Raw genomic sequence first — 14,867 nt, 5'->3', positions numbered from 1 at the left:
GTGTTAGCCAATCCCAGACCCCGATATGTGAGCGGGGAACAGGGGCAGACCGCACCTGGGCTTGCAGGACGCTGATCTGCTTCTCGAGGTTCCGCTTGGCCTCCTCTTCCTCCTCCAGCTGCTCTTTGAAGGAGTTCTTCTCGTCCTCCATCTGCTTCAGCCTGGTGCTCAGGCCCAGCTTCTGCCGGTTCTCCTCCTGCAGCAGCTCCTGCGCTCGGGAGAGGGGTGCAGGCACTCAGGGGACGGGGGCTGGGGTGGAGGGTCACCATGCCCTCCAAATCGGAGTCTGGGGAGAGCCCCAGATTAACTCGGGAATGGGTAAGGTCCGGAGGCTGAGGCCAGCCACCCAGGGTGCCCCAGGCGGGTGAGGCTGTACCTGAGTGTCCTGCAGCTGGGACTCCAGCGTGGAGAAGTCCTTGGTCAGCTTGCTGGACTTGCTGTCGGACTGGCTAAGAAGCCCTGTGACGTTGTCCAGCTCCACCTGCATGAGGATGAAGAACCATGGTGATGATACGACCCCACCTGTTCACACCTTGGAGCCACGGGGCCGAGTCCCCAGCTCGAGTACACGGGCCTTGCTTGGGGAGAGGAGAGGATAGAGCCGAGGGACCACTCACCTGTAGCTTGGTGACCTTGTCGGCCATCTCTGTGCGCACTCGCTCGCCCTCGTTGAACTTCACCTGCAGCTCCTGCAGTTGGGCCTCCACCTTCTTCCGCTTGTGCTCCGAGTCCCCTTTGCCCTGCAGCAGGACCTTCACCTCATTGGCCAGCTCCCCGCGTTCGCTCTCCAGGGTCTGCTTTGTCTTTTCCAGGTTGGCCTTCACCTGGTGGGGGGGGTAGACAACAACAGCTAGGAGGGGCCGCTGTGCCCCTGAGGTATGGCAGGCAGCACAGCAAGAGCCAGGAGGTGCAGCTGTGTCTCTCCGCTTATCTCGGGGAGAGGATGGTGTTGCTGCGGGCAGCCAGGGGCCCAGAGGGCACGGCCTGACCCTCACTTGGCTCTCAGCCCCACATGGGTCAAAAATGATCCCTGCCCATAGTCCCCTCTAAGATCATTAGGGTAGAATGGCCATACCTCTGCCCCTAAATACAAAGGAGTCTTTTAAAGCTATTATAAATAGAGTTAAAATATAATCGGATGTTCCTACAAACTTTTTGGAGTCCTCTTGTACAAGTTGAAAATCTCAACCCCTAATCTTGTGAACAAGGATCCCAGCGGCACTGTGGGTTGAGCACTGAGATGCTAACCTCAAGGTCAGCGGTTCAAACCCATCAGCTGCTCAGCGGGAGAAAGATGAGGCTGTTTGCTCCCACAAAGACTGACCATCTCAGAAGCCCTATGTAGGGCCCCTGAGAATGGGATGGTAGGGTAACCCCGTTAGGAATGGAGCTTCCTGTCATGGTGCCTCATGGAAACACCAGCCAACACGCATGGCTATGAGCAGGAAGCCCCAGGGACTGCCCCTGTCCTGCTAAGACTGCCCACTGTCAGCTGCCTGAGCGGGAAATGTGTTGGGGTCTACGCCACCACCTCTCCAGGAAGACCCTGGCCAACCACACGGGGCTCCTCTGGAGAGGGCCCAGGTTTCAAAACACAACGCCCCTGGCATTCAGTCTCCGGGCTGCTCCGATTTCTTAGGAACTTTCTGGCCGTGCTAGGTGGACTAAGAGTGGTTATGACAATATGTCCACAGCATCCCTACATGCTGACAGCTTACACATGGCGGTCACTACCTAATCCTCACAGAATGATCCAGACCAAGGCTGTCGTGACCCTCTTCTGCAGATAGGAAGCTGAGGCACAAGAAGCCCGGGCCACAGCGCGGCTAAGGGGTGCGGCCTGAACCCAGACCCGGACAGTCTGACGTGGAGCTGTGTCAGCGCGGCCACTCTCCTGAAGGCAGCCCCACCCCACCCGTGGCCGAGCTCTCGCACCCGCTTTGTCTGCTCCAGCTGCTCCGCCAGCTCCTCCACAGCCTGCGAGTGCTTCTGCCGCATCTCCTGGATCTGAGCCTCATGCGTCTTGGCCTCGTCTTCCAGGGTCTTCTTTAGGATGTTCACTTCCTGTTCACGTTTGGACCTGGACAGAGAAGCACCCTCAGGATGGAGGCCGAGGGCCACCACTAGGGCCCCTTCCTAGCTGCATGGAGGCATGGTCCACCCCAAGGAGGTGTTCTGGCCACCCTCCTTGGCTGCCCATCCTATGGCCAAGATTTCAAGAGATGTACTTTTTGGGGGGCTTCTATGTCCTGCCGCACCCTCTGTATACCCAACACCGTGAAAAGGGTCTGCAAGCAGGTCTTCTGGTCAGCACGGAGAAGCTACTGAGGACCCCATTCCAGGTTCTCCATTACACAATGACAATTGTGTGGCTTCCCCTTTCCTGGACCACATGTGATTTGGCCAGCCAATCCCATGGCATACCTGAGCTCTTGCTGGGCAGCTGTGGAATCCAGGGTGTCCTCCAACTCTGTTTTCAGAGCCTCCAATTCTTCCCCAAGGTCCCGTTTCTGCTTCTCGGCTTTGTTCCTGAAAGCACGCTCAGACTCTAGGTCTTCCTGCAGTTCAGAAATCTGAGATTCCAGCTCCCTAATCTTCTTGAGGGCCATGTTCTTCTGAGCAGCTTCTTCCTCCACTCTGCCAAAGAAAAGAACATCATTAGGATGAGGACATTTTTACCATCAAGAACAGCACTTATAGAAAAGTGCTAGAGAGGTGTGCAGCCAAAGCTGATCCAAGTAGGCATCATCATAGTACTTAGGAGTTTCTCTCAACAAAAGCGACAACCAAAAGGTTTAGGGGTCGCATCACTTTGAGGATTGGGAAATTTCATATGGATAGTTCTCAAGTAAATTCTGAGATTTAATATCAAACAACTCAAATGTTAAATTAGGGAAGAAAAAACAAGTCTTAAATAAAATGCTATGGTTTGTGATGACCGCAACTGTGCAAAAATATAAACATGGGACCATAATCAATACATTGATTGGCAAGAAAGTGAATCTTTCCATGAAAGGAAACGGATACTGTGGTTGAGTAATGCTATTTTGTGACCTTTTTTCCATGGTAAATAAAATTTTGAATGTAAAGAGAAAGGGGTCCTAAACTATGTTTTTTTATCAAACATGAAATGCTTTCACATGAAATGTTTTACGTTCAGGCAGTAAAACAAGGAGCGTGCTTGAGGCTTGCAGGCACAGCAAGAAGCACACCGGAAACCACGTGAGGGGACAAATCGCCCCTCTTGGCCACCTGGTGGCCGGGCTCCTCACCTGGCCAGTGCAGCCTGGAGCTCCTCCTCCTTCTTGGCCAGCTGCAGCTTGAGCTCTGCGATCTGAGCCTGGAGCTCAGCAATCTGGTCACTGAGGTCCGTGGAGTCTCCCTCCAGCTTCCGGCGAGTCTTCTCCAGCTCCTGGCGCTGTTTCTCTTCTCTTCGAAGGCGCTCTGAGAGGAGGAGGGGGAGAAAGAGGATCGGGGAGCCCTGAGTAGCCACAGACCCTCCTGGGTTTTTTTGTTTTATTATTTAAATAAAGTATTGAGTAGGAAATAAAACACACCGAGTTATCATGATACTCAAACAGACAATACTCAACACCGAGCTTAAGGACAGAGAGGTGATCCTTAGCTTCCAGATCCTGTGTCCTCTTTGATGCCAGCCCGACCTTCCCTGTTCCAGAAGTCCCCCTCTCGCCCACCCTACCTTCCAAGTCTGTGATCATCGCCTCGTGTTTGTTCTTGAGCTTGGCGAGGCTCTTTGATTTCTCCTCCTCCTCTGTCAGGTTGGTGGTGAACTCAGCGATTCTGTCTTCCAACAACTTCTTCTCCTGTGGCATGGGAGAAGGTGGGAGCTTAGCGTTGCTTGTGCACACAACAACTTGGCTCTCAGAGCCTGGCACCTCCAGATTTCAGAACTGAATGGAGAGGCAGAACCTGAAACGCTTGATCAGATTGAGCAGGATGTCCTGAGGCAAAGGGATTCTATAGAAAGAACACTGCGATTAGCTGCCTTCAAGTTGGCCCGAGACCTCACGGCCTCCCCACAAACAAACAACACGCTGCCTGATCCTGCGCCGAACCCATTAAGGGACTGCTTTGACCCAGGGGGTTTTCAGTGGCTCTCGGGGGGTGAATTATATTACCAGACCATTCTTGGTGGTCTCGGTGTGGAAGCTCTGCTGAAACCCGTTCAGCATCATAGCAACACCCGGCGCATTGCTCGGGCGTCAGGCCTGGGTCCCCTGCAAAGAAGGTGAGAATTCTACCTCTGACCCACCAGTACACCCCGATGGCTCTCAACTCCTCTGCCGTGGAGTCGACACTGACGCTCAGCCACCCTACAGGACAGAGGGAGCCTCATCTTTCTCCCGAGGAGCACCTGGTGGTTTTGAACTGCTGACCTTAGCAGCCCAACACGTAATGTATTATGCCACCAGGGCTCTGAGGAAAGAGGGCTAACTCTCCTGAAATAACTAAGTCAAGCACCTTAGAATCTAAATGTAGCTAATGTTCAAATGGGAAAAGCCCTCCCTGGATCTGTGTTACCCCGTGGGGCTCAGGCAACATAGGCTTCTGGACGGCAGCTATTGTTGGCGAGGAAAACCTGGTACTGTCCCTTTAAGATGGAGGCACCACAGGGCGCTTCTTGGTGTTACCTCATCATCCCTGTAGTTGCCCCCACCCACCCACCTTGTGAACTCTGGCTCCTCCCTGTTCCTCACACCTTCACAATGACCCCCTCAAATGACCCCCAAAGAGTCTGCATGCAGGGATGCTCTCCTCCTTTGCCCAGGAGGGTCCCCCTAACACCCACCACCAGGCGGCCTGCGGTGAATCAGCACTACCTCCCCAGACAGCATCTCCCCTTCCACCGGCCCCGCCCTCTGGAGACAGGGGACAATGTCCAGGCCCAGCCCTGCCCTTCTCCAGCATCTTCGCAGCTTTGCCCTGCTCCCTGCAGCAGGCATTAACTGGAGGGTCAGTTCCCAGGAGAAACTGCCCGTCGGTCCCCTCAGAGGTAGCCGAGGGGGCTCTACGCACCCCAGACCGAGCTGCCATGGCATCTCGTGTCTCAAAGCTTTTGAGGCTGTACTACAAAGGGGAGAGGTCACGGCCCCCCCTTGGCCCCAGCAGTGTATGAGAAACCCGACGCGACACAAAAATAAACCAAGCAAGCCACTCGCTGTGCCACCGATTCTGACTCCCTGGGGTTTTCGATGGCAGTGCATGGCCAAGCCTGTCTGCTAGAGCAGCCTGGGGGATTCGAACACTCAACCTTTCAGTTAGCAGCGGGGCCTTTAACCACGGGTGCCACCTGCGGATCCTGATGATAGGGAACAAGCCTTCAAACAGGACGTCCACGCCCAGAAGTCAAGGGAGCCCCAAGCCCCGAGAAGGAGGGCCCACCACAGAGCAGGAGCCTTGGGGCTGTGGGCTGGCGGGGAGTTGCAGGACAGCCCAACGGCTCCACCCACACGCCCTAGGCTGGAGCACAGCAGCCTGAGGGCCTGCGCGGGGTCTCACCTTGGCCAGTTTGCAGTTCTGGTCTTCCATGATGATCTGGTCCTCCTCCAGCTTCTTCAGCTTGGCCTCAGTGGTCACCTTCTCCAGCTGCAGCTTCTGCCGGGCACTCTCCTCCTCCTCCAGCTGCTCCTCCAGCTCCTGCCCCCGGCCAGGCCACACAACACAGGCTGAGCAATGCGGGCTTCCTCTCCAAGCCCCAGGCCACCCCCCAAGGGTTGGAAAAGCAGGGTTGGTGGGGGCACAACCCGAGTCCGCTTTCTGGTCATGTGCTCTAAGGGGCCTCCTTCACAATCCATCCCCACCTCCCAGTGACTGGGACAAGAAGTCACACCCCTGGACACCCTCACTGACCACCCTCTGCTCTCCAGACCCGCAGCAGGAGGTCTGATGGGAAGGAGCTCAGACCGGCAGGACACTGAGCAGTGTCCATAGAGTGGAAGTGTCTGTGTCAGAGAGCACTCCCGGGAGCAGAAGGCGTGGTGGCGGCCCCCCAGGAGACTCCCGGCTGCTGGGCTCTCGCTGGGGCCCGTGTGGCCTCTGCGGGGTCAGAGATCGGGGTCGCACACCTGAATGTTCTGCTGCATCTTCTTCTTCTCCGTCTGCAGGTGCTGGCAGCGCTCCTCCTCCTCCTCCACGCGGGCCTCCAGGTCGTGGCAGATCTCCTCCAGCTCCTGCTTCTTGGCGGTCAGGCGGGCCCGCAGCTCCTCCGCCTCGGCACACAGCTCCGTCTCCGCCTGGAGCTGCTCCTGCAGCTGCAGCTTCTCTGCCATGAGCTGCAAGGACACACGGCGGAGATGCCAGCCCCTGGTGCACGCCAGCACCAGCACGCCCCAGCCTAGCCCAGGCCCCAGGCCTGTCACGGGCCATTGCTGCCCAGGAGCAACATGGTCCTGAGGAAAGCCTCTGGGGGAGGTCAGGGGGAGGGGCTGGGACCAGAGGCTCATTCTCATCCCACTGCACCCGAAATCCCACCTCCCTGCATCTAACGGAGTCTGCGGACTTCACACCAGCTTCCTGGGCTAACGCCTAACCATGAGAACACTTGCTTCTGCTCCAAACACGCCTTGCTCGCTGGTGGCCAGCAGGTGGCAGTGCTGGGGAGGGGCAAAAACTCACCTGGGACTGGAGCGTCTCCATCTCAGTGAGTCTGTTCTCAGCAGCCACCTGCTTCTCCCGCACCTTCACCAGCTCCTCCTCCTTGGCCATCATCTCCTCCTCCTGCCGGCTCACCTGGAGCAGCGGCTTGACCTAGGAGTCAGATGGAGGGAAAGACAACGCTGGGCTTGGCTGGGGGATGCCTGCAGGTGGACCAGGCTGCTGCGGGCAGCAGGGCCAAATGGGACCACGGGTCTCTCTGGAAATCCAGCTGGGCCCCAGGCCTCTGGCCTGCTCGCTCTGGTCGGGGAAACCCTCCCTGTGCAGGAAGCCATCGCCTGCCAGGGCGGGAAATCGGGAGTGGCGCGCAGACCCGTGTCTGCAATCCCCTTAGTGCCTCAGGAAGCACGAAGCCTGAAGGCACTGTAGACGGAAAGGGCAGAGTCGACATGCTGGCATGCGTCACAGCCCGGCGAGGTCGCATGTGTGTAGTTTCCATGGCTCCGGTGCAGGCGTGGAATACAGGACCAAAGGGCTGGGCCTAAAACTGGAATATCTACTGGCTCCTGCTAAAGCTTTTGGAATAACCCCCAAGCAGACTTAACCCCATTTGTACTTCCTTAAAGGGCAAGGCTGAGCCTCCAGCCACGTGCACATTTTGAGTCAGGTGTCTGTGGCTTCTTGGAGACCCAGGTCCCTGCTCCCTGCGGGAAGGGGCTGCCTACTGAGCAACCCTGAAGCTAGGCCAGGAGCAGGTGGGGCCCGTGCACACAGGGGCACATGGCCGAGCCGGGCCTCCCTGGGCCCATGCCCCACCCATGGGGGTCCCTGCGGGCCGGGCAGGACCTACCTTGGTGAACAGCCGCCACCACTGCCAGTTGCGCAGCTTGAGGTAGGCGGCGCAGTTCCGCTGCAGGACCTTCATGGCCGTCAGTTGCTGCTGCCGCTTGGCAAAGGCCCTGGGGGAAGGAGGGAGCTCGCTCAGCACCTCAGGGCAGGGGGCTGGCAACCTCTCTCGGGAACCCAACTGAGGAGCTTCAGGATGTCGGCCAAGCCACTGACCCTCGTGGGGAGGATGGTGGCCATCATGGGTCCAGCACGCCCGGCCGGGTGGGAGGGCATTGACCCCATAGCCAAGAAGGTGCGAGGTGCCTGTGGACGCCAGCATCCCAGCGGGCATGTCCTGGGGTTTTGGCTGATGGAGAAACATCAGCAGCGAAGAGGTTGCCGCCGCAGTGGGGGTTACAGATGGAGTTGTATGCCTCCCAAAACTATGCAGCACTGTGAATTATTGCGGCTACGGCAGGGGCCCCGTATTTTATACTGGGGCCATCCCAGAGCAGGGTGGGTCGCCTGGCATTCCCAAGATAGGAAGATCAGGAGAGGAGGCTGAGTGGCAGGCAGGCAAGAGTAGGAGGGCTGCCATGGGTCCCCCCCAGGAGCACGGACAAGGCAGCCAAAGCCTCCCCCGGACTGCCGGCCCCCGGAACTGCGAGGAAATGAGTTTTGTTCTCTAGAGGTGCACCCTTGTGGCAGCAGCCAGGACAGGTGGGCACCCTTTATCCCAACACAGTCCGGCCCATAGCTGTGGTCCCACTAGAGCAGGGACACTCAGCTCCCCAGGCTGCTTTCTGTCTGGACCCAAGGAGCAAGATCCCTCTGAGTGCCATCCCACATGGCAAGCCCCGTCCCACCCAGCATGTTACTGGGGCCCCGACGGGCACTCACTTCCTGGCCAGGTAGCCCCGGCAGCAGGCCTGGAAGCCGATGATGACATCTGTGATCTTCAGGTCCCGCTCCTCCTCCAGGTGGGCCAGCACGCCAGCCCGGAAGAACACCTTGCTCTGGCCGATGCGGTACAGGTTGCTGTCGAGCTCGAGGGCTTTGATCTGGGTGGGACAGGGCAGGCTGTGGGCCACGCCGGCACTGCTGTGGGCACCTGGGAGCCAACAGCCCAGACCACCGGCCTCTGCCCCGGCAGGGTGGGCTTAGGGTCTGACCCAACCTGGGAGTGAGTGGGGCCCTCCCTCCCTGAGAGTTCCCACCCTGGGTCTGGGATGAAGGGAGAGTCACACCATGAGGGTGCAGGTCTGCCAGCAGGGCCATGCCATGGGGCACAGGGCTGGAGCCAAGTGGGCAGCTGCTCGGAGCACCAAGGAGAGACTCCCCCCCACAGGGCATCTGTGACCGGCACCTCCACTGGACAGCCCGGCTGCCCTACTCACCATGAGCACGCAGGCCTGCTTTCCGTCCATGAAGCCCTTGGGGATGGAATTCGGCGTCAGGATCTCGTATCTGTGGATGGAGGGAGTAACCTGCTCGTGCTGCTTGCCAAGCGGGGGTGGGGTGGGGTGGGGTGGGGGGGAGTGTCGTGGGGGTTGTCCACCAGTTAAGGCCTGGGGTTCACAGGAGAGGTGGAGCCCCTCAGGCCTGTCTCGTTCTACAGAGGGAAGCAGCCAGTCGGCAGAGCCCACCCTGCTCTTGGCCTGGCTGGAGGGCAGAAGGAAGGCTTGCACATGAATAGAAACTCCAGTGGGCTGTGGAACTCAATCCAAGTCGGGGCTTGAGGTTCGGTTTTAAAAACAAAACCCCCAAACACATTGGGAGGTGTCCACTTGAGTGCGGAGGGGTGAGAAAGGGGGTGTGGCCTAGAGGGTAGTGGGCGTGACCAAGATGGAGGGGGTGGGCAACCAGGGGAAAGGCAAGTGGGGGCGGAGAAAGGGGGTTGGGGGCGGGGCCAAGGTAGAGAGGTAGAGAGGGAAGAGGGAGGGCCCTGAAACCCTGGGCAAGTAGGAACAGGGTAAAGTCCCAGGGGGAGGAACTGGCAGGTCCAGCTCACCTCTGCCTGAACTCCTGGAAGACCACCCTGTTGGGGAAGCCCTGGCGGCAGATGCGGATGCCCTCCAGGACGCCATTACAGCGAAGCTGGTCCAGCACCAGGTGGGGGTCCAGCTTGCCAGCCTAATGCAGAGAGTACGGGAATGGGTCTCGCTCGGGTTGGTGCCCATGAATCGAGGGGAACAGTTGGGAGGCTCCACAGACTTAAGAGGGACCCTCTGACCACCCCCAGGTTACCAAGCAGGCGCATAACCCAGGCTGGGCGTGACGGGCCACACCTTCTTCTCGTGGTTGGGGATGATGCAGCGCACGAAGTTGGGGTTGGTATTCCTCAGCGTGGCCATCAGCTTGGCCAGCTGCTCCTTGTACAGCTGCCCCACGGTGCGGAACATGCCCTTGCGAGTCTTGAAGGCCCCGGGCAGCGCCGTCTCCGACATGCCGGCCACCTGGTCCAGACCGATGATGCGGTCCACTGCGGAGACCAGACAAGTGCCCGTGAGCCTCTGTCCGTCCCAAGAGGAGCGGGGCAGATGGTCACGTGGGCAGAAAAGAGGCAAAACAGGACAGAACACAAGCCTTGCTTGGTTTGGACTTCACACAGGCGCCAAGATCACCCCCAAATGCTGAGCACAGTGGATGCTGGGGGGACGAGACACTGAGATGCCCTCTCTGGGAGAACAGCATCTGCCAAGGTGGCATTCCTGACCCAACACCTACCTGCAGCCGCTGAAAGATGCTCAACCCACAGAAAGGCAGTAAACTGGAGAAAAGGTTTAGAACTGAGAGGCCCCATGCTGGCCGGGCTCGGACTAAAGCACATCCCACCCTCACTGTCAGGTGGTCGGGACTCTCCACCCACAGGCACAGTTGTGCAGCTGTGCCCCATAGGGTGGGGGGCCACGGCTGTGCCCCATCGGCTGCAATCCTTCTGGGCAGTCCCGAACTGCAGCCCTCTGGGTTAGTGAATGGCTGCAAGTCACCTGTGCTACTGGGGCTCCCCGGCCCTGACTGGGAGGGGGTGTGAAACCCTATTTTCAGAACCATCCCGTGGCCCCAGGGGGAAAACGAATGGGCATCTTAAGCTCCTGCTAACTTGGACCTCCGAGCATGTGCAGGGCCAATGAGCTAAAACCACCTGCAGGTGTCCATGGGACTCTGGGTGGAACCCCCTCCTCCAGCAGCCGGACCAAAGAAACCAAATGCACTGCCATCAGCTCGATGCCAGCTCACGGCACGGCACTCCTGGAGACCAGGGCAGAACTGCCGCGCGGGCTTCTGAGGCTGTAACTCTCTATAGGGAATAAGAAGCCTCCTCCTTCTCCCGTGGAGCAGCTGGTGGTCTGGAACCGCTGACCTTGCCGTTAGCAGCCCAGTGTGTACCCACTCTGCCACCGGGGCTCCTCCTCAGGCGGGGGTAGTCTCTCGATGGGGACTTCCAGCGGCACTCGCTGTGTTAGAAACCGAGTGCGCCCACGCTCGCTCCTCCCGCCCACCATCCCCTCTCCTGGCCTGGCTTGTGGGTCCCGGGCACCTAAGCCAGCCCACTGCGGGGGAGCAATCCTATGGCTGTGGTGGCCGCCCACTGCCGGGCATTGGACAGCTGCCTCCCGGGCACAGACAGACACACGAGCCTGCAAGGCCAGCTGTCAGCCAGAACGAACGTGAAGCCAGAAGCCTCCCACGCCTGCCGGGGAAGCTGCCCATCCTGTGCCCGCTCTTGGGGCCACCATACCCCAACTGCTGATCTCAGGACAGCAAGAAGGACCAGAACTGGGGGCGAGGGTGGGAGCTTGACCAGCTGAGGCAAACGGAAGGTATTATGGCCTTTAGGAACGAACACACACACCAAGCAGGGCCACAGGTCTCCTAGAGGGAGGTGGCTTTGAGGATGGACAGAGGTGGCCCCTCAGGGCCCTGTGCCAGCACGAGCCGCATACACGCGCACACACACAAGCACAGGCGCAGCACGCACAGGCGGCAGCCTGCCCGGCACCTACACCCGCCTCCTGCCCACAGCTGTGCCTCCAGAGGGCAGTACTCTGAGGACGGGGCGGGCTTGTCACCCCCGGCTCCCCTTCTAACTACGCCGGGCTTCCGTTCTCCCGCAGACTGGGGACAGGTACAGCAGGAAGGGGCTGCCCACAGGCCCACGGGCAGGCAGGGATGGGGGCAGTCAGGAGGGCAGGGCAGCAGGGGGGCTCGGCAGAAGCAGTTCTTGCGCAGCCTGGGATGCACCCACACGCGAGCCCCTGGAGCGGCCGGTCACCTGATTCTAGGTGGAGAATGGGAAAGCGCTGATAGAAATAGGCTCTCTGCGTGTTCAGCATCTCTGCAACGGAGAGGGTAAAGCAGAACAAGGCGAAGGCGAGGGACACCGGCAAGAGCCGGGCAGAGAGGAGCCCCGAAGCCAAGAGCGTGCCGAGGGGCAGGAGAGGCGAGGAGAGAGCCCGTTGCAGGACACCTGAGCAGCGGGAGGGCCGCCGGGCCGTGGCCAGGCTGGGGAGGACTCTGGCTGTCTGTGGGTGCCATGCACGGCCCCAGGGGGGGCCTTCCTCTTCCCATTCAAGGAGCCCACTCTTTTGGAAAGGGCTGGAGCCCCGAAACGATGGGGCTTGTCTCAAATGAGAAGCAAGGAGACAGGCCCCCGCATGGATGGGGGGAGCGCGGCCGGCCGGCAGCATGGGCAAAGGGCGTACCATCCTTCCACAGCTCGGAGACGAACTTGTCGGAGGACTGGTGCAGCAGCGTGGCGATGTTGTCGTTCAGGGGGTCCATGTTCTTCATCAGCCACTCGTCGGCCTTGTAGTCCACCTGCAAGAGCCCCAGGGCTGAGACGGGCCACGCGGAGGCGGGGCAGCCCTCACACCCGACCTCAGGGGCAGGCAGGCTCTGGGGACAGGCGTGCTCACACCTGACCCCTCGGGCAGGGCCTGGGGACCTCCGCACTCACACCCCACCCTGTGGGCAGGCTCTGGGGACAGGCGTGCTCGCCCTCCTGGGAACGACAATGAGGGGCCTGGTGGACGGTGGGCGTGCTCTCTCCGCCGTGCTGCAGAATGATCACAAACCACGCGGCGCCCAGCCGGCCACACGCGGGACCACAACAGAACCTTCTGCTTCTAAATGTGTCCCTCGGGTGAGAGACATAGAGGAAACACCCGAGGGCCCGCGCCGACGGACTATTTGCGTCCTGGGGCGGAGCTAATCTGGGGCTTTCGCTGGCCTCTCGGAGCGGCTGTGCTTCTCTAAAGGCCGTGCATTCGCCTCTGGTTTGAAATGCAGCCTCAGCAACACGAGCAGCACAACTATGCCCTCGCCCCAGCGCCTGCAAACCCGCCAGACACAGGGCTGGGCCCCCGACCCTTGTTCGGCCAGGCCAGGGGAATCACGTGTGGGCACCGCTGCTGGGAAGGGAGCATGGAACGCTGGGGTACCCCTCCCCGGAAGAAGATGTCATCCTGCTGGGACAACAGCTGGCCCGGTCCCTTTCCACTGGGAAAGGGGCACTGACAGACTTGCTCGCCTTCCGTGTGTAAAGCCAGGTGATCTGCGCAGTGCACAACACAATGGAGGCACGTCTGTGTGTTTCTCTGAGCCACCGGCGCGGGAGACAAATGCTCAGGTGGACGGGGTGTAAGGCCACGCAGCTCGGGGGCAGCAGGCAGGGGCTACAGGCAGGAGCTGCAGGGTGGTACTGTCTACCAGGGACCCAGGAGACTGGGCCCCAGACCCGTCAGTCACATGTTCTTCTGCAATGGATGACGGGCACTTCCCACAGGGGATGCAGAGCGCTCTGTAAAACGCCAGCCTTAGCCTCTGGGGTACCCATGTCTGTATGGCCTGCGGGCAGTGGCTCCGTTGGTGGAAGCCCCAGCATCAGGCAGACTGGGGGGCTGTGTGCAGTGTGAGCAGGTCTGCCTACTACAGCTCTCTGGACGTGTGACCACAGTCATCACCCGGAGGTCACCAGCAGGTCCCTAGTCTCTAAGCCACAGAGGAGTCTCAACAACATCTGGGGTTGCTGCTGCTATCTGGTAGGCAGGTGCCTCGGGAGCTGCCAAACAGCCCACCAGCCGTGGGACAGCCACCCACTACCAGGAAGTGTCCACCCACAACGTCAGTGGTCCCAAAGCCCAGCATTGGACTCTGCAAACTCATACGCCACTCTGTGTGCTTGGTGGTCACCCCCATTTCCCAATGAGGAAGCCAAGACTCAGAGAGAGTGAGTAACAGGCCCAAGGCCACACAGCATGAGTGGCAGACCTCTAACTCCAGAACTTGAGCCTTTAGTCACCTGGGTGGTGGGCTAAAGAATCATAACATACCTTTACAGCAACCAGCCTGGCCATTGGGGGCATCCATGGGAGTGACCCCCTGACTGTCTCCCACCACAGGGGCAACTGAGTCACCGGACCAGCCCACCCTGGTCCTGGAGCGGTTCGCTGCAGCCCACTCACCTTGCCAGCATAGTGTATGATGCAGAAATCGGCTTTGTCCTTCAGCTGCTTGGGCTTCTGGAACTTGGGGTGGGTACCCTGCTCCTGCACCACCTTCTCCACAAAGCTCTTGTCGGTGGCCTTAGGGAACCAGCACTCTTCGTCCAGCAGGGCCAGGATGCCCGGGGGGCCTGCCTACAGGGAGCAGAGCACGGGGACAGGTGAGCACGGCATGGGACCGACCCCCTCACCCCCTTCAAGAAACCAGAGCTGGTTCATCGGGCAACCAGGAGGGCAGCGTAGGTCAAGGTGAAAAGGAGCCTTCTGAGAAACGTGCAACGTGAGTTCTAGCGTAAAAGACGATGCTGGGGCTAAGTTGTGGACCAATACAGGGAGGGTCCCCTCCTCCCAATGGCCCGAGACAGTGGGGTTCTCCATCCTGTGCCCTGACGCAGCGAGGGTCTACACGTTATAACCAACACACAGGGTTCTCCACTCCACAGTGAGGTTCTCTACCCAGCGGCCTAGCACAGCAGGGTTCCCCACCCTGTGAACGACACAGCAAGGGACTACCCACTGCGACCCAGCACAGCGGGGTTCTCTACCCGAAGCCTGACATAATGGCTCACCTTCTGTCAAGCCCAAAACAAAACCTACTGCCATTGAGTCTCTCCAGACCCGTCGCAACTCTCTAGCGTCCCTGCTACCCTCAGTCTGTCAGCGTGTTGTACGGTGGTGGCTTGTGTGCTGCTGGGATGCCGGAAGCTCTGTCACTGGCATTTCAAATGCCAGCAGGGTCACCTAGGTGAACCGTTTCAGGGGAGCTTCCAGACTAAGAACAGACGATGGCGAAGGAATAGGCTGTCCACTGCAGAGGAGTCGCCCACTGAGGTCATTAGGGTTTATTGTGCCAGCCTGGCCGATAAAGACATGTGGGGTTAATTGAAGGATGGAGAGATAAATGGCCCGGTGAGCCTC

At 59.5% G+C, this 14,867-nt stretch overlaps 1 protein-coding gene across 1 annotated transcript in view; it reads right to left on the bottom strand.

Moving 5' to 3' along the window:
• Positions 1-14,867, bottom strand: part of MYH9 (myosin heavy chain 9) — a 59,256-nt gene that overhangs the window by 9,345 nt on the left and 35,044 nt on the right. The window contains exons 13-29 of the mRNA XM_004700719.2: positions 13,911-14,084; positions 12,150-12,264; positions 9,732-9,925; positions 9,455-9,576; positions 8,841-8,910; positions 8,344-8,504; positions 7,466-7,574; positions 6,637-6,768; positions 6,087-6,293; positions 5,521-5,658; positions 3,701-3,824; positions 3,273-3,444; positions 2,425-2,637; positions 1,936-2,080; positions 618-824; positions 377-481; positions 56-208 (exon numbers count right to left, since the gene is read on the bottom strand). Coding sequence (XP_004700776.1) covers positions 56-208; positions 377-481; positions 618-824; positions 1,936-2,080; positions 2,425-2,637; positions 3,273-3,444; positions 3,701-3,824; positions 5,521-5,658; positions 6,087-6,293; positions 6,637-6,768; positions 7,466-7,574; positions 8,344-8,504; positions 8,841-8,910; positions 9,455-9,576; positions 9,732-9,925; positions 12,150-12,264; positions 13,911-14,084 — 2,541 coding nt within the window. The remainder of the gene's footprint in view (positions 1-55; positions 209-376; positions 482-617; positions 825-1,935; positions 2,081-2,424; positions 2,638-3,272; positions 3,445-3,700; positions 3,825-5,520; positions 5,659-6,086; positions 6,294-6,636; positions 6,769-7,465; positions 7,575-8,343; positions 8,505-8,840; positions 8,911-9,454; positions 9,577-9,731; positions 9,926-12,149; positions 12,265-13,910; positions 14,085-14,867) is intronic.

Source organism: Echinops telfairi, unplaced genomic scaffold (assembly GCF_000313985.2).
Source record: "Echinops telfairi isolate 266 unplaced genomic scaffold, ASM31398v2 ScPeMD7_2;HRSCAF=8, whole genome shotgun sequence".
Lineage (NCBI taxonomy): Eukaryota > Metazoa > Chordata > Mammalia > Afrosoricida > Tenrecidae > Echinops > Echinops telfairi.
The sequence above is the reverse complement of the archived record's forward strand: the minus strand, read 5'-3'. Positions and strand labels throughout refer to the sequence as shown.